Source organism: Tyto alba, unplaced genomic scaffold (genome assembly GCF_018691265.1).
Source record: "Tyto alba isolate M040663 unplaced genomic scaffold, T.alba_DEE_v4.0 Super-Scaffold_2, whole genome shotgun sequence".
In the NCBI taxonomy this organism is placed as follows: domain Eukaryota; kingdom Metazoa; phylum Chordata; class Aves; order Strigiformes; family Tytonidae; genus Tyto; species Tyto alba.
Genome location: NW_024881282.1, coordinates 34,685,238 through 34,712,455, shown reverse-complemented (window position 1 = coordinate 34,712,455; position 27,218 = coordinate 34,685,238). Strand labels below are relative to the sequence as shown.

The following is a 27,218-nucleotide window of genomic DNA, read 5'->3' as shown; positions in this document are numbered from 1 at the left end:
AATTATTACCTATGCAAAAGAGACCTTGAAGCGTGTTTTGCAATTGGTTTTTAAATTTGTATGCGTTTATAGCATAGCTGCTTCCTAATACAAACGTTTCTCTCCCTTCTGCTTTTTTTTTTTTTTTTTTTTTTCCCCCCCCCCGTGGAAAAGCAGCGTGGTCTCAGCAGTACTGGCAGCAACATCCCTCACCCCAGCTCGCTGTCAGGAACAGCCAGGACGCAAGTGTCGCTCTGTACGTGTCTGGCATTGATTCTCTCTTACACAAAAGGTATGTCCCCTGGAGTTGGTGAACTATTTCCCATTCTACCCCTTCTATTTCCTTATCACCTTCATTGTGCTGACACAGTAAAAAGAATAATAAAACAAAAAACCAAAAGCCTGTACGGAACCCTCCTACTCTGTACTGACTGTGCAGTGAGTAGCCAAACAAGCGACGTGTGAAGCACACACACCGTGGATATGGCACGGCCTCAGCTGCAGGCGAAAGTAAGGCCGCGTGGAAGAGGCTCATTCCCAAGGCTGGCCCACGTTACATCCAGACGATCCAGAGGCGCCAAGACGAGGCTCCGGCCCGTCCCTCTAAATGCAAGGGCGTGTCGCCATCCGTGTGAATGAACCATGCTGAGAATCGGGCGTAGCGATTCTAATCAGCCTAATTACAGGGGGACAGCTGTGGGGAGCTTGCAAAGCCTACTGTGTGCAGCTGGATCAGCAAACTTCTGTAGCGTCAGGGGTCCTCCAGGTCTACGTTTTCAAAAAAATCCTCCAGTGCTGTTAAGAAATGGAAAATTGCTTTTAAAGTATTTAAAGAACGTAGCTGATAATTAAATTATAAAAGCTGTCATCCCCTTGCAAAAACTGCTAGTCCACTGCATGACAGACAACAAAGCTGTTTCCAAAAAAGACACAGATACAAGATTAAAGGTTCATTAAATCTCTCTTCCTGCAGCAATCTTCCATGTAACACACTATGAGCTATTGCTGGTGTGCAGCCCCTGCTTCCTTCCCAGGGCAGAACAGGCAGCACTGCTCCCTTAGGTCACAGGCAGGCTGGCTCCAGGCTTCTTGAGAGCTTAAAAAAAAGGAGTTCTGTGTTGACACAAAATATTTTTAAAGGCAGTCCCCATCCCATGGCTGTTCACTTGCCACTGCGGTTCTAAATAAACTTTTTCAATAAATAATAGTATTTAAATAATTGAATCAAATTTAAATTAAGCAATACTGATATTCTCTTTAATGATAAAAACTTTGTTATGTAACATTAATCACAATATCTTTGTAAAGCCAGCTCCTTTCTCTAGGGATATAACAACACTGACAATCTCAAGAAATCAAACCCCAAAACTTAGATTAGACTTCACTTTTCCTGCCTCCTTCCCTACTGCTGCTCTCGGCCTGGTCTCTGTTTTGATGCCATCTGAAATAAAAATTTTAGAAAGATCATTATAAAAAAGGCTGCTGTCAGGTGAAAGCACAGATGGAGTTCAGGGTGCAATGGGAAGGATTTTACCTGCGGGACAGCAGCCAGGCTGCTTTCTCAGAGCTGGACACAGGTGCTCAACTCCAAGTTGTGCAGCTGGAGCAGTTTTTCCTACTTCAGCACCAGCTGTGTCCCTCATCACCACACCTTTCTTTAGGAGCACTGGCACACTGGCTCTTTGTGCTTTTCTCCTGGGACTGTCCCCTCACCCATGCTCTGGGGTGGGGAGCTCATGCTCCAGGACCCCAGGCTTCATAAATTCATTTGCTGCTCCTCCAGAGCCTCCTCTTTTAATGTTCTACTCTGTCATTTCAAAGTGCTCATGAAAATCCTGGCAGTCCATGGGCCTAGTTTCACTTCCAGCACCAAGTGGAAGCTATTCTGATTACAGGGCCAGCTACCAAATTCTTGAGTGCAGTGGGAAGGGGCACATGGCTTTAGTAATGCTTTTTCTCTCACTTCTTATGCTGACACTGTAAGAAAATAAAAAACATTGCAAGGGTTCCATTTAGAAGGCAGCCAACTTGAAGAAAAAATGTTTATAGACTCGTAACCCTTGGTCATACATTTACAATACTGTCTTTGAAAAAGGAAAGTAAGGTAGAACAGCTCAGCAAACCAACAAGCAAACAGAAGAAATTAAAAAATAAAACTGTACTGCTCAACTTTTTGCAGACTAATTTTACAAAGGTAACTGTGAAATGAAAAGAGGGAAATGGTCACCAGCCTGACCATGATGATAATGGAAGTACAGGATTCCCTGCACCTGGCAGTCAGTAACCCAACCATTCTTACTTGCAGACATCCCTGGCTGGGGCTGTCCCATGTTGGGCCCTTGATTCATGGGAGCCTGTGGCATGCCCGGAGCATTTGGGATCATGTTTTGCTTCTGCAGCTGCGTTCTTCATTTATCCTCCAACTCCACCTGAATCTTACAGACCTCCTCTGCTAGCAAGTGATAGTACTCATCCTGTTGGGGAGAAATACAAGTCAGGAAAGATGGTGACACACACATTTAGTAAAGGCAACAGGTCACAGTGATCCTGGCATGGAAGACAGTCTTCCTCATGCACCTTTTGGCTTGGATGGGGGTGGCTCTCCTTTGCAGGGGCTGCCAGGCAGATAGGAAGGCAAAAAGGGGCACTGCTGGCAATCATTAGGCCAACACTGGAAGTTTTTCTTCTCCTGTCTCAACACTTCTTTGGGAGAACCACAGATCCCAATGTACCCTGACTGCCAGCACACCCAAGCAGAAGCCTGAAGCTGTCTGGGTCCTAGACTGCATCCAGCAGATCCTGAACGCACCCTTCCTCAGCCTGGGACTCTCATCTGTGCTTTCACTCCTCCTCCTCCCCAGCCACTACAGGATCAAGGCAGAGATACACACGGCTGGATGACAGAGGTTGGCATCTCACCCTGCTGTTTGCCGATTCATACATATCCCCTTCCACTTTCCGAGCATATGCCACCAGATTCTCCATACGCCGATCCTTCAGTGCTGCAGGGTCAGGAGTAGGAAAGATGGCTTGGACTCTGGGAAGTTAAAAAAAAAAAAAAAAAAAAGGAAAGTCACATAAGTGATTAGGATGTCTCCAGATGGGGGCATCAGCACTAACCCCGGTGATCTTGATACCTGTGAACTAAGATTATTAGAAAATAGATATTTGCAGAATAGAATTATTAAGATCAATTTAAGCTGTTTTAACCATTGTGTTGTACAACAAATACTAATCTTTTGAGGAATAGTTAGAATAACAGTAGGATAAGGAACTCATAAATAATCTTACTTGAGACGGTTTGGCCTTGTAGTAGCAGGTGCAAAGAAACATAAAGATAAGGAAGCTGCAAATTAGCAACAAAACCAGACCAGGCCAGCCTTGGAAGACGAGATCTACGTGACCACAGGACTGAGTTTACGCAGAAGTAAGGGTCAACTGATGGGCACAGTGAAGATGACTATAAGCCTTCATCTAAAGACCACCAATGACCACCTGAAGACTCCAACAGACATGCATGAGACACATTAGCATATGCTAATGAGTTCCCAGAAAAGTTATGAATATGATAAAAATTTAATGAACATGTATGATTAAGGTAGTATAAATGCTTGTTGATCTTGTTTTCTCACACACATATTAGGAAGAGCTATCCCCTCTGTGTCCGGCACTATAATAAAGAATGCCTGCATTCTAAAACTCCAAAATTGAGTCTTAGAGAGTGAATTAATTACCACTTTCCAGTAACAATCTGAACACAAAGCAGCAAGCAAATCTTCCAACAGACTTCGGCGCTGCTACTGCTCCCGGGGGACACTGTCCCCACGTTGATGGCTTGAGCACAGAGCGGGACACTTCCAGTACAACAGCCCCAAACCAGCAGATGCAGCTCCATTAACGACCGGGAAAAGCAAAACCGCATCTTTTTGGCTCCTGCTTTCCTTTCTCACACTCCCTGACAAAACTCACTCCCCGGCCCCCCAGTTTTGGAAGCCAGGCTTCCTTCCCACCCTTTCCCAACCCTCAAAGGCAGCAGCTTACCAAACAGCAGAGTGTTTTGATATTAGCTACTCACAATTTATGAACAAAGTGGCTTCGGAGATCCTGAGTGACTTCTCCATGCCACTGCTTCTGGCTGCCCCTTGACAGCTCGGAGTCTCCTGACCCCAAGCCGAGTGTCCCGGAGCTCATGGCGACCTACGCTGCTGCAGTTTACCGAAGGAAGCAGCAGTTCCACAACGCCCACCGGAGAAACGACGAAAAAAAAAAACTCTTCAGGGCACGGAGTTTCCCGGAACGTGAGCGGCAGCCACGGCCGACGGCGCCCGGCCCTCCCCGGGGGGCGGGGCCTCTCCCTCAGGAGCTAACGGCCCGGGCGGCGCGAGCCACCGCTCAACGGGCGGCACCGCCTCTGAGGGGGCGAGCGTCCCTCAGCGTACGCAGCTGCTTGGGGGGGTTGTTTTGGTTTTGTTTTTGTTTTTTTTTCCTTTTTTTGTTGTTGTTGTTGTTTGATTGGGTTTTTTTGTTGTTGTTTGGGGGGGTTTTGTTTGTTTTTGGTTTGTTTATTTTTTTGTTCTTGTGTTTTGTTTTTTTTTTTTTTTTTTTTTTTTAAATACCCCCTGTATTGATTCGGGATCCCCAGGCAGAGTCTTAACGTTGCAAGTGCAACGCTGCCAGCGCGCTGGTTGTGTTCCCTCCAGTGAAGGCACGTCCCGCCCCACATAGGAAGCGGTAACAGCCCGCTCTGAGGTAGGAGGTTTAAACCGTTGCTGTTTTCTACATCTTTCTCATGGGCTGCGAAACTTACAGAAAACCCTTGCTGGATCATCCTTAATGTTACGTTGCTGTTCTTAGGTATTCACAGCAACTTGTCATTAAATCACACTCCGCAATAGACTTAGCGATTAAACAGTTCATGTCATGAACAAATAATCCAACCCCGGACCAAGCGTCCCAGTTAAGGGCACAGATAATAAGTTAGCGTGTCCGTTCCTGCCATTTTACTACCACTGTAGGTCTGCCAGTATATGTCAACACAGTTCTACATACAAATAATAATAAAACCCCCAAAATTCTGTCCAGATTTCAAAGAAAAGCAACTATGCCCATTTCCAAGGCTGTCCTGAAAAGGGGAGAGAAGAATTAACTGTCTGGGACATAAACTTCAGTTTTAAGTAGTTACCCCATCCCAGACCCCAAGAAATTTGGCTTTTGAGTGCTGAGCTGTGCTGCCTGTTTCAGTCCTCTGCAAGCCTGGGAAGATGTGGGGCACCACCATGTCCTGCCATGTCGCCTTCCACAACAGAAGAGGCAGCTTGGAGGACCAATAAATCCAGCTAGTACCAGAAGATGAGATGTTACATCATCTACATGGCCTGGCACATAATATGCAGTTTACCAAGGTAAAATGTACCCCTTAACTGTGACTTGGGAAAGCGTATGTAGAGGACTCTCTCTCAGTGTTTGTGGTGACACTGGGGAATTTGGCCCAGGTGACAGAAAAAAGGCTTGAAATCCTTCAGTACAAGCTCAGACTGAGAAAGTGAACAAACGGAAGAGCACCTGAGGTCTCTATTTTTAAACTCATGATTCTGGGGTTCTAACTTCTGGCGGCTCTAACCCAGCCGATGAATGTGGTTACAAGTCCTGGTAGGACAGGTGCTGTTAGACCCGGGTGACACCTCCTGCCTTGGGCTGCCCTGGCTTTCAATCAACAGGTCTGGTGAGATATCCATTCTATGGCTCCCAAACCTCTGCTCATGGGGGAGTCATTGTACTGGGAGCTCATTATAGTGCCACACTCCAATCTTCATACCTTATCGATGGAAAAAGAAGGAGGGAAAATGCCACAAAATCATCCTAGAAATAAGCCTTTTGATTTTAACTCCCCACCCTATCCCAGTGCTGGACAAAGGTTTGCTTGGGAATAATAAATCTTGTTCTCCCCTTGATTCCTTGGAGCCAACTGAACTGTGGGAGAAACAGCTATGAGCTTCTGTAATCAGAAAATGGCTGAGTCTGACGGGGAAGGAAAATGCATTAGTTTCACTCTCCTGCCACCTCCACATGCCCATGTCCCAGCAGTACAAACACATTAAAAACATCTGTAAGGCCACATGGGTGCCTGACAAGAAGCATCACAAGTACCAGAGTGTGGCGTAGAAACTTCTGTCATGGCAAAGCAATGTGTGATCCAAGGAAGAACTCAGCTTTAAAAGCATGCACTTGTTGTATTGCACATCTTATCATCACAGGGTGGATGTTGAGACCAGATTCCTGAATTCTCATTCAAAACAGACATAAGGGAACAAAGGTGCCATAGGTACGTGCTTTGAGTTACTGGGGAGCCATTTATATTCAGCTTCACTTCCCTTCCCCAACCCTCCCAGCATTTATTCCACCTCCACCCCAATCATTTTGAGAAATGGCATCTCTGCGCTGGCTGCTTTGGGGCCCCTGTCTCCTACACCAGCATCACCATCGGCAGACCACTGCCAGAAAGGCAGTGATGAAGTCCTGCTGCCCAAGCATGATCCTGCAGGACATTCATATCAGTCTCGTGCTGCTTCAATCACCGTCTTCCACCTTGTACGGGGCAGCTGAAGCAGCAGGATGTCTCCTGGTGACTCCAGATGAGCACAAGTGAGTTAGCTCATCTTGTCTTGCAGGTTGCAGAATGCCAGCTGGGCTGGGAGGTGTGTGCTGTGGCATTCAGTGGCAATGCTAAGCAAGGACAGAGACTTGTCTTGCCTGTGGGTTTGCGTGACTCAGTGTAGACCACAGACTGGAACTGTTTGGGATACCAACTTAAAAAGCCAGGCCTGATCTTTCTCTGGACAGAGATGTAATCTCCACTGCATCTGTGATCAAAGCAAATTAAATTCTTCACTTCAGCACAGTACTGATCTAGCACCACAGTGGGTAGCTAATGCCTCTGCTGCAACCTGTTGTCAGCTCTCCTTTCCCCAGAGGAACCTTTCAGGTCTTCTTAAAACAGAAAAGAAATTTTGCTGCTCCACGAACCAAGCAAACTGCATGAGTTGTAAAGACACAGGCATCCTTTTCCTCCTCCACATCCACCCTATGTGCCCCTGTAATACCTTTTCAGGCAAGACACAGCACATGATCCACAATCCAAGAGAGGAACAGTGTGGGTTACAGTCAGTGGACTACAAAAACTATGTGCAAAATACCTGTCTCAAGGATTTTCTTTAGAGAAACTTGAAGTTACCAACCTGCTGCCAGAAGAGCAGAACACATTTGCACAGGAAGAACACAGGATTCCCCAAATGCTGCTGTTGCTCTTGCTGCAATCTGAAGCAAGCACAGGAAAAGCAAATGCCTGAAGCACCTTCAGCTTAGGGAGTTGGGGTTGCTACAAGCTGAAGATGGGGCCCTGGCTTACCAGGCCTCATTTCCCAACCAAAATTTCACACCCATGTCCTGCATTCCAGCTCTTGGAAATCCTTTTTATATCAGCCCAGGGATGCCCCTACATCTGAGCCCTTGCTCCACCAGTCCCGGAGTCCCATGCTGCTGCAACTCTTCCTCCACAGGGTACGCAGCTGTACCTGCATTATTTCCCCATTTTAGAAAGGCTACAACAATAGTGTGGGGCCACGATGACAACAAAAACCAAAAGTGAAGAAGGAAACAAACCTAAGTGAAAGACTCATCGCTTTTCTGGGCAGCAGAAGCTATGCCCTTTTGGTCAGAGGAGCAGGGTTGGCAAAGAGCTTTCTTGTAATGCCACTGTAATTCCTGCTATTGCCTTGGGGACTGCGGGGGCATGGGAAGAGCAAGACACCTACTGATAAAGCTTGTGGTTGTATCCCACATAGCTCAGCACTCCCAAGATACTCCAGAGCCTGCCACCATCCAGCACACCTGGGGAAAACAACAATCTGAGCCATGCCAACTTCACCAGGAGCTATGAAGGGCTTCAAAGATGGCTATGGGAGATGGTGTCAGTAGTAATTCTTCCACCCTCCCTAAATGAACCACACTCCCTACAACAGGGAGTGTAGACTGGAGCCATGGCTGATTGCCCATCAGCTACCCACGGCACTAGTTACAGAACAGGTTTCTCTTTCAAATATCCACTGTGTGCAGGATGTTACACCATGCTGGGGAGTTACAACCAAGACCCTGTTCTAAGAGACTGCAACTAAGGCAACTCAAGTAAACCCCTGTTTTTCCCAATGAAATGCTAATGCACGCAACATGCCTGCAAGGCTGACAGAGCAGCTCAGTGGCTTTTCAGCTGTGATGCAGGCATAGGTGCTGCTGAATCCACTGCAGCTGAAACCTGTTGTGCTCTCACTCTTTCAGGGGCTGGGCTCGGATCTGTCTCAGACAGGGATATAGCATGTCATCTGTTTTGACTATCCAAGGGAGGAAATGGCTCCTTGTGCAAACTGACAGTTACCCAGGGATTGTGTTGTACAAAGGAAGCTGCTGAGAGGGTTTGTAAAAACAAACATTCCCCAGCCAGGGCAGCATATGGCCATTCTTCAAAGCTCATTTTAAGGGTAGGAGGCCTCTTCACACATTTAGGCAGAACTACCCACTCCAGACTCTCCAGAGGGGCTGGGCCAGCGTCCTTGAGTTTGGTTGGAACTGGGAGCAGCAGTCAAGGACATGGTCTGTATAAAAAGATCATCTTGGAAGCAGGAGGTGGAGTTACTTGTAGAGGAATGAAATGTGTATCAAACACTGGAAGAAGCACTGAAAGAGGAAGCAGAAGCTGGAATGGCTGTCACTGTCACATCGTTTACCTCAGCCTCGTTGTGGTGCTGCCACTGTCCGTAAGACGTCACAAGCTCTGCGTTATGTGAGTAACTTGGGCCCCGTCAGGCTTTGTTTGGACTTTTCTTGCCCTGCCAGGAGCTGTTCTGTAGCTCGTTCTGCCGTTCCAACAATTGTCTAATGACCAGGTGACTGTTCTTATTCTCTCTCTCTCTCCCCTCTCTTTGTTTTAGTTTTTGTACAGTTATCTGGTGTGACACTTACTGCATATATATTATTATAACTAATAGAGAGCAGGTACTAAAGAGAAGCCCGTGTAACTGTTGGGCATAGAGTGCAGCTCCCAGAGAGCAACTAACAGACTCAGGGATTTGCACAGTGGGGTGTACACAGGGGTCAGGGTCCTCACACTCAGCAATGGTGGTGATGTGCCACGAGGCATGGTCTCCCACAGGCACTGGAACAGTTCTCCCTGTAACATCAGAGCCTCTACCCAGACTGAGCTCTCCTATGGGAGGATATGACTTTGCAAGTCTTGTGCTGCAGGGAATGTTTGAGGCTTCTTGCTGTTGCTGAGGCAGAACAGGATTTTCTTGGAGACCTTGCAGTTTCAAGAGCCTGAACCCCCCCATCCGTATTGAAGGCAGAGTCTGTGCGCATTGGGTTGGGAATTGGTGACTCCGTGATGATGAAGGCTGGAGGCTTATGACTTGTGGCACCAGGAGGATCTCTCCTGCTCCACCTGCATGTGTACAGGACAACAACAGAATCAGTTCGGTGCCCTCACAGCAGATGTGAGGCTGGGAGCTGTATCCAGTGGAACATCTGAACTGCCTGAGCCTGGGCCATGCAGCAGCACCACGTGGAAGTCGTAGGTGCTGGTAGAGAGAGACTCCCTGCTGCAGGTCACCATCTACCAACCTGCCTAAGGAGATGTGCTGCTTGCTGAGTTCTCAGATCTGGGATGTTATGGAAAGGCTGCCAAGGCTTGTCCAGACCTCACACTGTTATCACCCCCCCACTGCAATTTGTGTGGGCATCAACAATACTGCCAGAGGAGACGCAGAGCATATCAAGTGTGATTTCATGGCTTTGGATGCAATGGCCATGAATATGGGAGCTGAATGGCCTTCTACTAGTGAGGGGAAAGTATTTGACGGGGGACAGAGGCAGCCTGCAGGTCAACAACTGGTTGTGCAGCTGGTGTCAATAGGGATTCAGCTTTTGTGACTGTAGGACCATCTTCAAGGATCAAGGACTTCTATGAAGAGATGGGATCCACCTGACCAAAGGGGAAAACCTGTCTTTTCTAAGCAGATACAGGCTGCTCAACCTATGGAGAAGAACTTTAAACTAGGGACAATAAGTGAAGGACAGGAGAACTGACAATGAAGTGAGGAAGTAATGGACTAACTTGTCAAGCAAAGGTTGCAGCGTGATGCGGACAGGAGAGATCTTGATGCATGACAGAGAAGGGCCCATCCCATGTGTGTGCATGAAACCAAGGATGTGCTGCGAGGACAGCATCCTAGGGAAAGCTCTCATAACTCTTATGGGAAATCAGCACATCTGGGTGCCTCTCTGAAGTTCCCAGCTTCCAGCAGTCCCAGCTCCCTGAGACCAATGTGAATGCCTGGAGCAGGGGAGACATTCTCAGTGAAGTAGAGTCAGGTTAGAGAACACTTAAACAAACTAGACATGCTCAAGTCCATGGGACTTGACAGTTGCACACCCAACTGCTGAGGGAGCTGAGGGGCTGATGTAGTTGAAAGGCCACTCTATTATCTTTGAGAAGTCTCAGTGATTGAAGTTCTTGAGTGGTGGAAGAATATGATTCCTGTCTCAAAGGAGGAGAACCCAAGGAACTACAGACCAGTCATTGTCACCTTAATCCTTGGGAAAGTGACAGAGTGAATCTTCCCAGAAACCTTTGCCAAACACATTAAGAACAAGAAGGTGAATGGGAGCAGTTACCATGGATTTCCTTACGAAGAGGAAACCATGCTTAAGCAACCTGACAGCCTTATGTGATGACTGGCTTGGTGAATGAGAAGAGAGCAGTGAACATTGCTTATCTTGAATTTACTTAAGGCTTTTGACACCATCTCTGACAACTTCCTTAATAAACTGAGGAATTATGGGCTAGATAAAGGGATAGCAAAGTGGATTGAAAGATTGGGATCACTGACACAAAATCCAGTGGAGGCAAGTCACTAGTGATGTACCCCAGGGATTGGTACTGGAGACAATACTGTTCCACGTCATTAGTGACCTGAATGATGGGGCACAATACATCCTCAGGAAGTTCACAGATGGGACAAAACTGGGGGGAGTGGCTGATACACCAAAGCGTTGTGCTGCCATCCAGAAGGACCTCACCAGGCTAAAGGAATGGGCTGGCAGGAACTTCATGAAGTTCAACAAAGGGAAGTGTAAAGTCTTGCACCTGGTAGAAACAACCCCATGCACCAGCACATTCTGGAAGACAGCTTGGCAGAAAAGGGCCTCAGGAGGCAAGTTGAACAATGTGCCCTTGTGGCAAAGGCAGCCAACAGCCTCCTCAGTTGCATTAGGAAGAGTGTTGCCATCAGGTGGAGGGAAGTGCTCCTTCCCCTCAGCACTGGTGAGACACATCTGGAATACTGGGTTCAGGTCCGGGCTCTCCAGTACCAAGGGAGACACGGACATAGTAGAGTGAGTCTATCGAAGGGCCAGGAAGATGATGAGGGGACTGGAGCATCTTTTACGTGAGAAGAGGCTGAAAGAGCTGGGACTATTCAGCCTGGAGAAGAGAAAGCTTTGGGGGATCTTATCCATGTGTATAATATCTGATGGGGGGAGTACACAGAGAGGCTGTGGCACCTCCATCCTGGAGATACTCATCTGGACATGGGCCCATGCAACCTGCTTTAGGCAACCCTGCTTTGAGCAGGGAGGTGGACTAGAGGGTCTCCAGAGCTGCCTGCCCACCTCAGCCATTCTGTGCTTCTGTAATAACAAGCGGCTCTGTTACATAGAATAGGGTATCTATGAGGCTAGAATTAAAATAATAAAAAAAAGCAGTGCAGACACATACAGTCACAGGATGATACTGCAGGCCCAGGGCTATAAGCAATTCAGCAATGGCCAAGTCATTAGATAACTGGGAGCAGGGCAAAACCAGTTTTAGGAGTAACAAAGAACAAGTACACAAAATATGTAAAATACTCCATAAACAGTAAATTTGTACATAATGTGCAACAATGAACCAAGAAAGAGCAAAGTGTAGCATATTTTTTACAAACGGATGACTCAAAGACTGAGGGGGGAAACCATAAATATTATACTCCTCCCCACAACAAACTCTCTGTAATCCCTCCCTGCCTGCAACTTCAGTCATTGACCCTAGGATTCAAAGGAGCGTTGGAAGGGGTAGACATTAGAAAGTTTACATCACTGAACTGCCTATTATTTGACTATAAGCATTAGCATTATTGTAACCAGACAATAAATCTTTGACTGGATTGCTAAAACTGCAGGTGCGAGTTCTTTTTGCTGGCCCATATGTCTGCTGAATAGGTGGGAAGTGAAACAAACTGCTCTTAACCTGCATACAACCGGCTGTCAAGAGCACACAGCAGTGATACAGACGACATTCTAATTTTGTTGCTATCCTGAACCCCTACCACTTCCCCAGTCGGCCACAGTATTTCCCCAACTGGTGGGTTCTGGTTCTTCAGTAGAGGCAGAGCGATGTAGGGGAAAGAAACCCCATGCAAATTCGAGACCCTTGATCATCCACACCACCTCAATAAAACATGTGAACTTGGTTCAGAGACAGCATCTACAAAGGGACAGAGCAGCTGTGCTGTCGCATAAAATGCCTTGTGGCATCATTTAAGCAAGTCACTACGTCGGCATTCAAACTTGGAAGATCTGCAGCTCTTTGAATCAAAGCTGCTCTGCAAGGTCTTGAGGCTTCCCCACTTCAGCCTGGGTCAGATGCTCCCATGCAGACCTGGACAAATGCAAACCACATTTTGTCTGCTAACACTGAGGCACGAATAAAAGCTGTTTGCTAAGTTGGGATGCATGAAAACCATACAAGTCAGAGAGCTGGGCACACTTCACTAGCCAATATGCAGTCAGAAGGAATTTTATTTACACTCCATCTCGAGAAGCATCCCCAAGGCTGAAGGTAAAACTAGGCTTTTCTGGGGTGGGGGCAAGGAAGATGAAAGCTTGCCAGATGTTGGCATGAACACAAACTAAACCATCCCAGGCTGCTGCCTTGGCGTTCAACATGTTTTGGGTTTTGTTGTTTTTTTTTTTTTTTTTTTTTTTTGTTTTCCACTCTCCTTTAGAGCAGGTCAACAACAGCGCCTGCCAAAGCAGATGAGGCAATTGTGGGCTTGGTGCAGAGCCAGCCTGTGCCATGCAGGGTTGAGCGGTACGAGGATTATCCGAGGTAGAATACCAAAGCACAGGGCTGCTTTCCTTAAGCCTCCCAGGATCTTTCCACCATCTGCCTGAAGACTTACTACCAAAATCCTTTTTTTTTTTTAATACAAGATTCATTGTCCTACTGGTGTTTATATCCAAATATCAAGCGTTTTAGTCCCATTTTCTAACAGCCTCTAACACCTGTTCACATTGCAATACACCATTACTTTTGTTTGGCACTTGGCTCAGGCTCCCAGGTTCCCCCTCTATCATCTTCCACCAGCAGTTCGCCAAGGGGAACTTGCTCATGTTGTTATTTGTCTGGAATTTGTAGATATGCAATGTTGTGCTCTGGTCACATCCCTGGGCACATCTGGGTCCTTCCAGGTGTGTAATGCCCTGGTACCGAGTTATTCCCCAGGCAGCCAGCACTGTCTATACCTGCACAGGGTAAGACTGTATTTTGGGAAGCCCTTGATGGACCAGCACATACGTGGTGCCCAGCCAGCACACAGCATGTTCTTACACGATGGGATTGACTCCATGTGCCAACAGCTACAGGCAGCGCACACAACTGGGTTTACTACACACCCACTCCACAACTGAGGCATTTCTGTTTAGGAAATCCCCAAAATACATATAAATAATATACAGTAACTGACCATATGTGCCTTATGTCTGGCAGATCACCAGATTCAACACGCGGCGATTAGGCACGCACAGGCCCTCTCAGCGCAGTGGCTACAGGGCACCCACACAAGCTTACCTCATGCTCACACTTCAGTGCCAAAAGGTGTACAATATATTCCAAGTGAAATCGGATCTTTTAATATCACATATCCAAACAATAGCTCTCATTTCAAAATGCAAAATAGGTCCTTTGAAGATCAGCTGCTCCCAGGCTGTGTGAGCAGGGTGGGGTACAGCTGACTGGCACAACTGTTGAGGTCAGACCTCATTTCTTTGGTAAGATACATGCCGGGAACAAACGCGAATGCAGAGCTGTACCAAAAGCGTCCATTTAGAAGACTAATTATTACTCCACGTCCCTTATTAGAGATTTGCATTTTAAAACAGTCATGTACATTAAATAGCTCTCCAACATCTAAATAGCGAACATATGAAGTAGCGTATCTTCTGCTACCCCCAGTATTTTAAGAACAAGCAACACATGTGGGAGAGAAGGGAAACATTAAAAACAGGCTGTCTGTCTCACACAGTTTATTTAACAATAGGTAATAAGAAATCAATTTTTAACAGTCTATACAGTGATCGAAAGTTCATATTTATAAGTAATCAACTTTAATTGCATGATTTACAACATTTGAGGGTTTTTTGCTTTCTATTTTCAAGTTTTACAGAAGGTGGAAGAGGGTGGGAAAGGGGCATGGGAGAGAGAAAGCAAGCATAAAGAAGAAACCCTAGGGACTTTTTCTCAGGTTAAAAGCATCCCGTTGGAATTGTTTCTTACCCTCTTTTTTATTTTTTTCCTCTGTTAGATGTAAAAATAACGAAAAAAATTCTTTCAAGAAAACAGAAACCACAATATATATACTACATCCATTTGGCAGCTGCCCCTGTGTATTTGCAAAAATGTTGTCTTCTCTCTACATGTACAAATTATTTTAATACTTGAAGTTTTTTTTAAGCTCAGACTCTTGTATAGAAAATTCTTGGAGGACAAAAGTAGACTTCAGGAGGGGACTGAGTTATTTAATATTTTTACATTTTTCAAAGAATTGACATATTTCCAACCAAAGAGGAAAAGACTGGTATTTATTTTTATATATATATATTTATATATGTAATGTATTTTTAAAGCAACATTAACCCCTTTTGTCCTCCGGTTTTAAGAGAAGCTTCTCCTGTATATTTTTGTGTTGTTTTTTTTTTTTTTTTTGTTGTTGTGTTTTTTTGCAGTGACATGAAGAAAAACCAGAATAGGGAAAATGTTTACCATCTGCCTCAGTAAATAATAACTATCAATATTACATATTTTCATTAATTTAGAAAAAAATAAAACCTATTGGAGGCATGAGTTGGGCATCCTTTGGTGAACAGCCAAAAGACCACCCGCTTCCCCCAACCTCCCCAACGCACACGAAAGAAAAAAAAAAAAAAACAAAAAAAAAACCCAAGAAAAAGGACTGGTTATGATTCCAGCCATAACAAAAATATATTCTTTGTACTCTACTGTCCCTCAGGTTCATTGTTGGTTTGTTTTTAAAACCACAAACTACTGCTGCAGAGTTCAGATGTGTTCCAGGGAAAAATGTTGTTTTAGCTAAGAAAGATTCAAAAAAATTTGTCTTCAGTACAAAAAGTCTTGAGAAAATAAGTTTTTTTTCTTTTCTTTTCTATTTATTTTTTTTTTTTTTGCTCCCAAAATGCTACAATGTGTCTAGTGTATGTCTAGTGTACTCTGTGAAAGGTTTGAATTCAAGTCTGAGTTCTCCGAGCTGAGCCCCAGTTCCGTGGCGCTTGTACCATGGAGGCCTGCCATGCTGGGATTGCTAGCAAGCTGGGAAAGCATTGCACTCTGGTCCGGGCTGGCAAAGTGCCCTTGATCCATGGGGTTAGCCTGGGCAGCTACCAGTCCTGGATGTGGGGAGCTGGTCTGCGGGGAGACGTGGTGCGGAGAAGGCTGAGGTTGCATCCGAGGGGACGGGCTGGAATGGGGGGGCTGGGACTGGGGCCGCGGTGAGGGTACAGGCTGCGGAGAACGCACTTGATTGGTGAGCGATGAAGGGAGCTGCTGGCCCTGTAGGTGTGGGGACTGGGCCTGATTGGGGAGCATGTGCTGTTGGGGGCTCATAGGATTGGGCTGAGCTGGGGACCCCATCTGCTGCTGAAGTAGCCTCTGCTGGAAAGCCTGCTGCAAAGTGGCTCCTGTCTCTGCACTCATCGCCTGTGGAAGCTGGCTTATTTGTCCCATGTTTCCTTGCTGCATCTGCTGCATGTGATGCTGCATTCGCTGCTGCTGTTGCTGCTGCTGCTGCTGTTGGGGATACCCGACGCCCTGGGGCTGCTGAAACTGGTTGTGGTTGGCCATTCCCGGCCCCAGTGCTGGTCCTGCTCCCTGCTGCTGCTGTTGCTGCTGGTGGCGCTGCTGCTCGATCATCTGGTGCCGTCTCATCAGGAGGTCTCGGAACTGGGGAGCCATCCCCGAGTGATTCATATTCATCTGCTGCGCCTGAGGATTCATCCCAGCCATGGCCTGCTGCGGCTGCTGCTGCGCCTGCTGCTGGGGCATGCTGGGCCTCTGCACTCCTGCTTGCATGGGGTTCATGTTCTGCATGGCTGGGTTGGGGTGCACCCCTCCCTGCTGTCCTTGCATGGCCTGCTGCGGCTGGAGACCTGGCTGGCCCTGAGGGATGCCAGGCTGACCCGTCATCCCCTGGGGGTTCTGGGACCCCGCATACTTGGCGGCCCTCTGCTTGATGAAAGCGGCCAGCAGCTGAGGATTGGAGTGAAGGATGTTAAGCACCTGCTGCTGCTGCATGGGTGAGCTGGGAGACCTGAGAGTCCGCAGTAGGTTTTGTAAGGCCGCCTGGGGCAGAGGTGGTTGTTTGGGCTGAGCAGCACCAGGTACCTGACCCATCCCTGGCTGAGGTGCCATATTCATCGGCTGACCTGGCTGGGCTACTGACATCATGGATGGCCTCTGCATTCCTGGCTGCAGCTGAGCTTGGGGTAAGCCCCCCTGCACCCACGGTGGTTGCTGCTGGATTCCTGCCGGCCCCATTCCTTGATCTATATGACCACCGGGACCTCTGCCTATCTGTGGAGGGTTCATTCCCATAGGTGGCATCTGGGGCATCTGGTGCTGAATCGGCCTCTGGAAGATCTGAACCTGGGCCATCTGACGCTGGGTCTCCGCTGCCCGCTGGATCTGCATGGCCATTTCCACTGCTGCTGGAGGAGGACCCTGAACCGGTGGCTGAGGCGGCTGGGGTGGTGTTGGAGGAGTCACCTGGCCACCTGCCTTGCCTTGGGACACAGCGCTGGGGGGCTGAGTTCTTGGCATGGTGTAGGGTGGCATACTGCTGGGAGGCGCAGGCTGAGGCTGCGAGGCAGGCTGGGGCGGAGGCTGGGGTTGGGGGGTTTGCGGTGTTGGAGGCTGCTGGCCTGTTGGAGTTGTTGGGGTGGCTGGCGTGGGCGAGGGTAATCCTTGCTGCTGGCCTACCACACCGGTCCGCTGCATACTCGCCATCCTCCTCCGGAGCATCTGCGCCTGTTGCAGGCGGTGCTGCAGTTGTTGTTGACGGAGCTTGTGTTTAATGTTGAGGCAGAAGGGCACCGGGCACTTGTTCTCCTGGCAGTGCTTTGCATGGTAGCAGCAGAGAGCAATGAGTTGCTTGCAGATGGGGCACCCTCCGTTGGTTTTGCGTTTGCAGCCTTTGGTGTGTTGGACAACCCGTTTCATCTTCTGGCAGGACGGCAGTGAGCAGTTGGCATTACGGCACTGGCAGGCATGGACCAGAGACTGGATACAGCGCTGAATGCTCAGGCGGCGGGAATCACCGGGGCTCTGGGTGGTTGCAGTCTGCTGGTTGTTGCTCTCATCATCTAGACCAAGGCCTAATTTTTCCATCTTGTGGTCATGATTTTTAGTGTTATAGCAGGTGATGCACAGGTCATAATCCTGGAAAGACAACGAAGGAAAAGTTATCAGTGTTCCTGAAACTTCATACAATAAATAGACAATGTCATGCCACCTCAACAAATTACTCCCAGTCTGTTCCAAGCAAATTGTTGCTCTAGGGAAAAATTCAATCTTTCACGCCACACTGAGGTACTAGAGAAGGAATAAATCCAAGTTACAGCCAGAGAACCTGTGTGGGTGTAAGGGTGTCTGAAATCTACACAAATACATGTAGCCTGAAAAACAAGTTCGCTCTGAGCTAGTAAGTCACACATTATTCAGCTGGGCCAGAGAAATCCCTTCGTTCCCAATAGGAAAGGAAAAGAAAAAGGCAAGGAACAAATAGCTGCCCATCTGCTGCTGCTTCAAAAGAAGAGGGCAAGAGTGGCAGGGGAGGTACCAGTTTTCAAAGAATAAAGGAGAACGAAAACTGCATTTTCAGTTTTCAGGTGAGTTCAGCAGCTGAGTGTGCTGACAAAACAGTACTTACGTTCTGTGAAAGCGACAGCACACAAGTTTGGGCTCAATAATTGATAAGAAAGGGATCCAAGTCCTCAGGATTAATTAAAACACAGGGAATTTGGAATTTATTTTCAGGCATATAGGAGGAAATGGGAGCATCACATTTTAACTGGAGCTTTTCAGAACTGACTTTAGAGACAGTCATTTACTTCCAGCAGGCTAAAAGATTAAGTTACAAGCCAGATTCGAGGTTAGTCCAGCTTCTGGAGGGCACAGCATTGGTCCAGACCACTGGACTTGCTCTTCAAACACACTGATATTACAAACACTTCTGAAGACTAAACTGCCGTCTGCAGCATTCTATAGAGACACAACAGGGTAGTGGAAGAGTCACCCAAGTACAGGAATCTGTCTTCTAGCATAGCAAAAACTCTGTGCCAGTAAACCAATGGAGAGCCCTGTTTCCATAACTATTGTAGCACCACACTTCTGACTCTGGAAGAAGACGCACCGCTCTTCAGAAAAGTCAGCTGATTCTACCATTACAGCTCAAGCAGTTACTACAGTTCCCAGCCACTAAAACAGCAGCACCTTAAATGAACTACAGGAAATACAATTCTACTTCTGTTCTCCACAGCCTGAAAATAGAAGACAAAAATCACACCAAGCAGCAGATTAGTAGAATCGCTTGTTATGGAAAACGTTTCCTCTCCTTTCTTTCTGAACTGCCAGAGGATGAGCTGCACAGATCTTCTTCCATCAGCCAATACTGAAAGCTTCATTCAGGTAGCGAGCACTCTGGGCACAAAGACAGAGGCACACAAGCAGGGAGAACTTCACCAAGCATACCTCACAAACAGTGCAGTGCCATCTGGTCTCCACATGATGCTTGCACTCGTTGCAGGTGTAAACAAAGCGGTCTTGGCTCTGGGTGTGCAGTTCCACCAGCATGCACATGGTTGACCACTGAGCCCTTCGTAGTGAGGAGAACTCCAGGTGCTTGTCTCTGGCAAGGGTTAGGAAAGCATCGCGCCCATCCATCAGGTCACACGGAATGAGCGGGTCAGGCTCAACGATTGGGGGCAGGGAGTTGGCTGCAGGGCCAGCGATGAGACGGATGACAAAGAATACCTGAAAAGTAGAAAGACCTTAATGTACCAGCACTTATCAAGATGTTTTGGTTGTCAAACCTCTACGCAGCGTGTAGAACTCCAAGACCAACTAACACTTGAATGATGTGCTGCCAGGGTGGTGTGCTTGTAAGGACTGGAAAATTTCAAACCTCTGGGTGCCCTACAGGTTCACCTGCTTCAGAAGCACTGGGTAAGGAGCACGGGACTCAACAGTAACAGTAAAACTGCTGTGACAAACTAGACTGTTAGGAAGTTCTGTACGAGCACAGTTGTATTTATCCCCACTGCCTCCGCAGCAAAGAGTGCCCAGACTTACTGGTCCTTCTCTGCTGTGCCACTCAATTCTCCAGCCAAACCCGTATAAATTTATAGGGCATGACTCACATATCAAGGCTTTGTACCCCTCTCTAAGTAAAACACATATTTTCATTCCATCAACTCTTACCTCCTTGTGCTTCTCCATAGTGGCATACAGCTTTTGAGAGAGGTCATTGGACACATTGGGCATGCCAGGCTTTTTCTTATTGCCACGACTCAAGCTGCTCTTGTTCTTACTTGTCTTCTTATTGTTCTTCTTTTTGGCATTTTTGCTGTCTCCCTTGCTCACCTATTAATTTTAAAGGTATTTCATGTCAGGTATCTAAGTCACAGTACATCAGCATTTTATTACTTTCACATCCTCTGTAACTGCAGGACAAAACACACTTCACAATAATTTACTCCGGAGACACTTACCAGGGTCCCCTGAAACATTAATTCCATTAGAATGACTCCAGGAGATACCAAGATCAGCAATACACAGTTCTAAAAATATTAAAAGACTAAGTGCTCAGAAGGTACAAGGGAAACATTATTTACTAAAACCTGTTTGTCTGCTATAGTTGAACACTGAAGAACCATTTGGATAGTCACAAAGGGGGGCGTTCAGCAGATGGCTTCTCAATGCAATTCAAAACTAAAAATAACTGAAAAGTTCAACTGATACTTCGCTAACTGGAGGAGTAAGAAAGACTTAATCCACCTAGATTTAGCTTGTTACAGCTTTGACAGATTTATTTTTATTTTTTAATAGTATTAAGCTGGTTTTGATACGAAACTGTTCTTGAGTCCAAAAGGTGTTAGTAGTACAATTTCTAGTATGCACCTTCTTCCTGTCATATCCTGCAACAGTGGAACAAAATGAGTCAGCTAAATCTCAATTATAATCGATTAGCAATTAACAGTTTATTTCTCTGTCCTTCTCAGAGGGCCCTTCAAAACATTACAGCATATGATGATCAAGGATCAAAGCAATTCTTATCAAAATAAGCATTTTTCCTATGCTTAAAATAACTTTGTCAAGATGCAAATTTTCAGTCAACATGAATGACCCTCTCTTCATTTGAGAGTAGAGTTTATTATTGCCTCATTTTCAAGAAGTGAAACATGGGGTCAATAAAGAGTTAAAACTATTTTTAATAACAAAGGCTAAATAGTAATATGCTGCAAGCTTCCCTCACACAGGATTTTTGGGCTAGGCTGCTGTGAAGGACCAACTAAGTGTTGACCAATCTCAGACACAGAGCTAGGTGATTGCTCACGACTGGTTTCTGGTATATTAGAGAAATGAGAGCTTGCAACTATGCCAAGTGGAAAACAAACCTTTAAATAAACCTTACTGAGATGTTAGTTAATGCAAATTTGATATCAAGTTGCCTATTTCCCAGGTTACTGTTGCACTTAGTTTATTCAAAGTCATTGAGAAGAGGTATTCCAAAGAACAGCACAGAACCACAAATTCTAGTTGTAAAGTTAAACCTAATTTTTTTGATCCAAAAGTCTTGTAGGAAAAAGACTAATTCTAAATCCCAACAAAAATCTAGTATCTAATAAGGTGATGAAGCAGCACTGTTTAAACAGAGTTAACTAACAAGTACTGCTGTGTGAGCAAAACTACTCACCTTATCCTAGATTCACCACCTCTTCCATAAAAGCTCAGAAGATCCAAGGATGGACAGATGCGCAAATTCTGCATCTGTTCATTTTCAATTTTATTTTTGATTTAAGAGGCATACCTTTTCTTGTTCTTTATGCAACAACTGTGCTTTCGTATTCTACAATCTCAAAAAAAATTGCATAAGATACCAACAAGAAATGTCTCTAGTTTAAGTAGCCCAGCAACAGTTCAACAGTAATTTGTGCTTCAGATCCTCAGTGCCTTAAAGCCTTCTACTGAAAAAAACCCTATACGGAGTAAACTACTAAATCACAGCACTCTGTTACTTTCTGAGAACATTCTGCTAAAATTGGTATTAAACACCTAAGTTAGAGAGAAAAGTGTTAGCCACTATTCAGAAGCTAAAGCTTAAGGAAAAAGCTTCCAAGTCAGGCTGAGGTTGCAGCATGAACATTGATAATAATTGGATTTCAGCAGCAAAATATTCAACTAGCAGCTGTTTCTATCAAATTGACTTTGGTAATTAGTTAGGTTTATAGCCATATGAACAGCCACTGCTCATACAAATGTAGCTTAGTGGTATTTTAACAGCTCTAATGCATAAAATATAAAATTGATATTTATATTAGAGTGAAGCTAGAAAGGTGAAAAAGCCAGTTAAGTGCCTAGGCCCCCCATTTATTTTAATTAGCCATATGTAATGACAAATTTTACACTCGATCATGAAATAGCAGAAGCATTCTTACATCCGTGCTTTCATTACTAGTGTTTTCTTCTCTCTTCCGTTCTTCTTCCTCTTGCTCTAGTTCCTTAATGCTCTCCTCTAGAACATTAGGCCAGAAATCTCCTTCAAAGTAAGGTAGCTCTTTTGCACTTGTTAGACGATCTTCTGTTGCCTGCTTAAATATATCCTGAAAAAGAGCAAAATAATTGGTTACCACTATTACAAGTCACGTAAGTAAAGGCAACCTTTTCAATAATAAAAAAAAAAAAAAAAAAATCACCAGCAGATCAAACAAAGGAGATCTTAATATTTCAATTCCTTTTATGAGAGATCATTCTAAGCACAGATTTAACACTGCATTGGTTACAGACAACTTGACAAATGCATTTCAAATATTCCCACTCTGAAGAAATAAATCCTTACCATGTGCTAGACTTATGCTTACTTACCAAATGGGACAATATAATCACTATATTGTTGACACTAGCTGAAGTCCTGTTAATGCCAAATATTTTACATACTTCTAAATGCATCGGCAGCCTAACTCTGCAATTTTATTTGACATAGGAAGATTAAAGATTCCATATATTTTCTTTGTATTAATGTAGTGAGATTTGCTCTTTTTACAACATTCCTCAAGAATTTCGTTTGTTCTAAGGAATAATTTCAAGTTTCTGGCTAGAACTATTTCAGAAACTACCTGCTTTGAAGAGGTTGTATATTAACCCTAAACTTCTAGTGTTCAATTCATTTAAAACTAATACAGTAAACTCCAAGATGCAGGCACAATGCATAAGGCAAGGAAGAAACCAAAACAAGGCTGGTCAAATCCCCGCCTCCCTATACAAACATACACTTAACAAACCTTGTAATCATGGACAATGCGCTCTGACACAGATTTGTCCAGCATCTTTTTGTACCACTCTTGCAGTCGTTTGGGTTTGGGTATCTTTTGGTCGGGAGGATGGCAGTGGAAGATGTAGTCATCTCCTTCACTCGGTGGGCATGCCCAGATATGTCCAGTAGTATACCTAGCATCATTAGACAAAAAGAAAATACATGTGGGCTCTGATGATGAACACTAGAGCTTGCTCCCGTCTCTGCCACAAGATGGAGCCACCACTAAATTGGCTGGTGTTACCAGATGGACAATAATTACAGTTCTCCCAGATTTTAATTCTGGTGTCAATTCTGGCTTTATTCGTACAGTAGCATTACCACCTTTTCACTAATTTTTTTAAATTCAGCACCGTACGTGGAGCAGTTTATATAAAGCATGCACATTTCCCAGCCCAGATAAAAGTCTGACATAGACCTGCAATTGCCCCCTCCCAATTAACTAAAAGAAAGATGGAGACTAGGTATTTCAGTAGTAAAAGCCACAATTCTTTTTCCTTGAGACAATGCAGTCATTCATTATCTAGATCTAGCAACATTTTAAAAACAGATTAACTTAAACACACAATTCACTTTTCTACTGTAAATCCTCTAGTTTTTAACTTTGAGAATCAGTTTTAAAAGATTTCACAATTATACAAGGAAATAAACAGTCACTGTCAACCTATGCTACTGGGTGTACAATCTAAGTCCTATGAAGACAGATAACATCCAAATAGTAGCAGCTGCAGAGAATATAATACCACAAAGATCACTTCTTCATCCCCAGTTCTTCTCTATTAGTGTTTGAAAAGAACTCCAGTAGAAGGAATAATAAGATCTCAAGCTAGAGAAAAATAAATATCCTTGCTGTGTTGAGAAACAGCTCAGCAGAACCCTACCCAAACCCCGGGAACTGCAGACAGTTGTCACTCTTGCTGCCTGAGAAGGGAGAGATGATACTGCATGACCAATATTGTTTTCCCAAAATGAGATCCTGATGTTACCCATTAGCACAGAAAACAGCATTTAAACCAAGGCCTGAGCTCTGTGCAGCAATTTTACAGACTCACAGGTTATAAAATACACACAAAAAAAAAAAAGTCAGAAAGAAGTCTACTGTATGCCTTTGAAGTACTAAGGAATATATCATCTCACTGAGGTACTGAAGGCAGTACCACCCACCCTCATTCCAACTCCCCTAATCTCTCTCATGTTACTCTAAACGTAGTCCCTAACAATTTCTTCCTGAGTAACTCTCTGTCAAGCTACACCAGGTACCTTTGACAACAGATTGATGTTTACTTCACTGCCTTTCTACTTCAGTAATCACAGTCATTTATTTTCCATCTTCCTCATGTCTTCAGTTGTTCTGTGTTCTTTTTTGTGCTCTCCCAAGTATACTCTCCTCTTTCTTTTCTAACTCTTCAGTTTCTCACAATTTCAACTCCTCATTCTATACAGGATTTGTCAGTGGCCTTACACAGCTGTTAGAGTTAATCAGTACAGATAGAATACACTTACCTTTCTCCTTAAAAACATGGGTAACCACTTATTTGACAGCCCAAAGGAATGACCCGATTAAAGCAGTGGCATTACACAAGGACTGCACTATCAACAAGGCCATCAAAATTTTATGGTCCAGATAAAAATGCTCACTTTCTACTTAGACTTAAGGAAGTTTTACATAACTTTGGAAACCTAAAAGTATCTGAAGTGTAAGCCTCTCCTGAAAAGCCTGCAATCCCTTTTTGTCTTTTCTCCTTTTCAATTACACACAGTTGTTGCCAAGTTATTCTATCCCTGGTTTTAAGCACAATATTCTGTACAATAGGCTGCAGTAATTTAATTTGTAGTAATTATTACCTAGCACAAATGTTGCACAGAACATTAAAAAAGACTTACCCTAGTTTCTTGACATATTCTAGATATCCAATTAGTATTTCGTGATAGACAGCAGTCCTCAAGCATTTAGGGCGGAAGAAATGAACACTGTCAAGGTAAGATATATACACTCGCCTAAAAAAAGAAAGAATCACCAAAACAAGCATGATGAGAATCAGAGATTTCAAAGTAGTTCTACAAGTTTATTCATGTTATTTTATACATCTGAAGCACCCAATACAACTTCAATCTTTTACAGCCTCTGATCCTAATTTACCTCTAGAAACTCAGCTTTATTTTGGAGAGATGAGGCTAGGATATCAAAACTATCCAATCCCTTCCCTGAGAATACTGATGACTGATCCTTAAGGCAACAGTGCCTGCCAGCCAGTAGCCCCAGTAAGGAGGACTCGAACTGACATATTCCCTTACAGAAGCCACTTAATTTCTAGAAGCGAAGAGCAGTAGAAGTCTTCACATACAACACTGAAGCCCTAGACAGAATTTCAGAAGGTTCACTCAACTGAGACAGTTCCAAAATAAAATGAACTTCCATGCAGCTCCTCACCTTTGATTGGGTGGAGGACAGTCTGAGCCATACTCCTGTACATGCATCCCAAAGAAGCACAAGTCTACACCGTCAATCTCCTCAAAGGCAAAAAGCGCTTTTGTTCGGTAAGGGAAAGACTCGGCCATCTCTCCGCTGTCTACAAACCTGCAGATGACAGAGGGTATAGAGGAATACCAAATATATTCACATATTGCAGAATACATGTCACTGGGTAAAGGCAACAATGACGAGGGTTATTGTAAGTGTAATTTTAGTGCAATTTTAAAGTTAAATGCTTACAGACCACTCAAATACGAGGCATCCACTTTTTGCTAAAAAAAGGTGACAGCACAACTAATCAATAAGCTGGTGTATCATCTGTTTGTCAAGAGCTGGTCACTGGTGAGGTTTTGAATACAACAGTCTATTTTTTTCAAAAGAGTAGCGTGTAAATATATTCAAATAGCTTCCACCTCCCTGAACAGAAAGCAAAATTTGAAATGGAAAGAACTTACCTCGCTTTCATTCCTGGTTTTACTTCGACAGTTTTGTCTGATGCATGTACCACCCTAACTGTAACCTCTCCTGCCTCAGGGTGATTCTGTCGTCTTAGGAAATCATTGACTCTGTTCTCCAAGAAGGTACCAAGTCTTGTAGCTGGTAACCCTGCAAGAGAAAATACAGCTCTAAATACATACAAAACTGAACTGTTCAAATGTGATTCCTCTATTCAGATGTTAATGGAAAGTGACTCTTAATGCATGAAGTGTGTTATCATAAATGAATGCTTTATCTTTCAACACTAACACTTCTAGATGGAGTGAGATGCTTTTCACCTGCAGGCACGCTTATGGCTTATACATTATTTAAATGAAGAAATAATCTGTATTTCAACCCAATTTCTACCTGTCGTAAAAGTCAATCACAATTAAGGCTCCTCCTGAATAGAAGCTATTAATTACTTAAACTGGATTACAAAACACTGCTCTCAGACATAGCTTCAAGAGCAGATGTTGCATTTGGAACTATATTCTGTCTATAAAGCCACACTAGCCAAATTAGTTTCTCTGCTTACCAAAAAAACATATTTCAATAATGGAAAAAACAATGAAATACAACTGTATCTGCAAATAATGTAGTTAGTTTAGAAGTTTCTCATTTTCAAACAATCTTCATACAATAGAAGTACATGCATAACATTGGCTGGCAAAAAAATAAAGCTGAAAGGGAGGAGTTTAAGACTTCTGGTATAACAGGGCTTGGCTCACTGTCATCCGTGACTTCTGGTAAAGTTACATACCTGCCAATCAGCTTTTCATTTTTCCAATTTGACCTTAAGTATGCAATGCATACAGGTTGCTAGAAACAAGAACTGATAAAAATTGTAAAAGAACTCTTGTATTCCTCCAATGCTGAAACCATTCATTAAATGGTTTGCTAAATCTTGATGCTATTGGATGGCTGAGGTTTTTTGTTTGTGGGTGTGTTTTTTTTTTTTTTTTTAAGCAGAAATGTAAATATTCACTATTTGTAAGTACACCAACCTAAGAAGCTTCTGAAAAACTTATTTTGTCTACAGAACAGATGGACAATGACCACACAGATTTCCTCCTACACTGCCTTCAGATCAGCTGCCTTGATCAAGAGGAAATGCCTGTAGAGGCTTTTGTCATGAGGCGATGCAGCCTTTACCTCCATCAAAGCTTTTAAGAGCAGCAGTACTCACGGAGACTTGAACATGTTAGCATAAATTTAAGCTGGACTGCAGTCGCACAGCAACTATTTCCTAATGCTATTAATACTGCAATTGAGATAAAAGGATGTGTACCTTGCATTACCAGTGCTCCAAAACAGTACAT

The 27,218-nt window shown here is 44.5% G+C and overlaps 2 protein-coding genes across 2 annotated transcripts in view; both read right to left on the bottom strand.

Moving 5' to 3' along the window:
* Positions 1-921: 921 nt before the first annotated feature.
* LOC116962616 (histone lysine acetyltransferase CREBBP-like) lies at positions 922-4,328 on the bottom strand. The gene is made up of 3 exons (XM_032996904.2): positions 4,055-4,328; positions 2,899-3,016; positions 922-2,453 (listed from the first exon to the last, which is right to left on the bottom strand). Exons 1-3 carry the CDS (start codon positions 4,168-4,170, stop codon positions 2,388-2,390), a joined length of 300 nt encoding a protein of 99 aa, XP_032852795.2. The 5' UTR covers positions 4,171-4,328; the 3' UTR covers positions 922-2,387.
* A 9,626-nt stretch (positions 4,329-13,954) lies between these two features.
* EP300 (E1A binding protein p300) overlaps positions 13,955-27,218 on the bottom strand; it is a 63,433-nt gene continuing 50,169 nt past the window's right edge. Inside the window, exons 24-31 of the mRNA XM_032996714.2 lie at positions 25,875-26,025; positions 25,378-25,524; positions 24,831-24,944; positions 22,915-23,080; positions 22,072-22,236; positions 19,835-19,996; positions 19,106-19,387; positions 13,955-17,794 (exon numbers count right to left, since the gene is read on the bottom strand). Coding sequence (XP_032852605.1) covers positions 15,551-17,794; positions 19,106-19,387; positions 19,835-19,996; positions 22,072-22,236; positions 22,915-23,080; positions 24,831-24,944; positions 25,378-25,524; positions 25,875-26,025 — 3,431 coding nt within the window. The 3' untranslated portion in view covers positions 13,955-15,550. The remainder of the gene's footprint in view (positions 17,795-19,105; positions 19,388-19,834; positions 19,997-22,071; positions 22,237-22,914; positions 23,081-24,830; positions 24,945-25,377; positions 25,525-25,874; positions 26,026-27,218) is intronic.

What these genes read in the sequence shown, in the direction of transcription:
- LOC116962616 (XM_032996904.2), bottom strand. Translation starts at nt 4,170, where the DNA reads ATGAGCTCCGGGACACTCGGCTTGGGGTCAGGAGACTCCGAGCTGTCA. An exon ending in AGCCACTTTGTTCATAAATT is followed by an intron (nt 3,017 to 4,054) that starts GTGAGTAGCTAA and finishes TTAACTTCCCAG; the next exon opens with AGTCCAAGCCATCTTTCCTA. An exon ending in ATGAATCGGCAAACAGCAGG is followed by an intron (nt 2,454 to 2,898) that starts GTGAGATGCCAA and finishes TCTCCCCAACAG; the next exon opens with GATGAGTACTATCACTTGCT.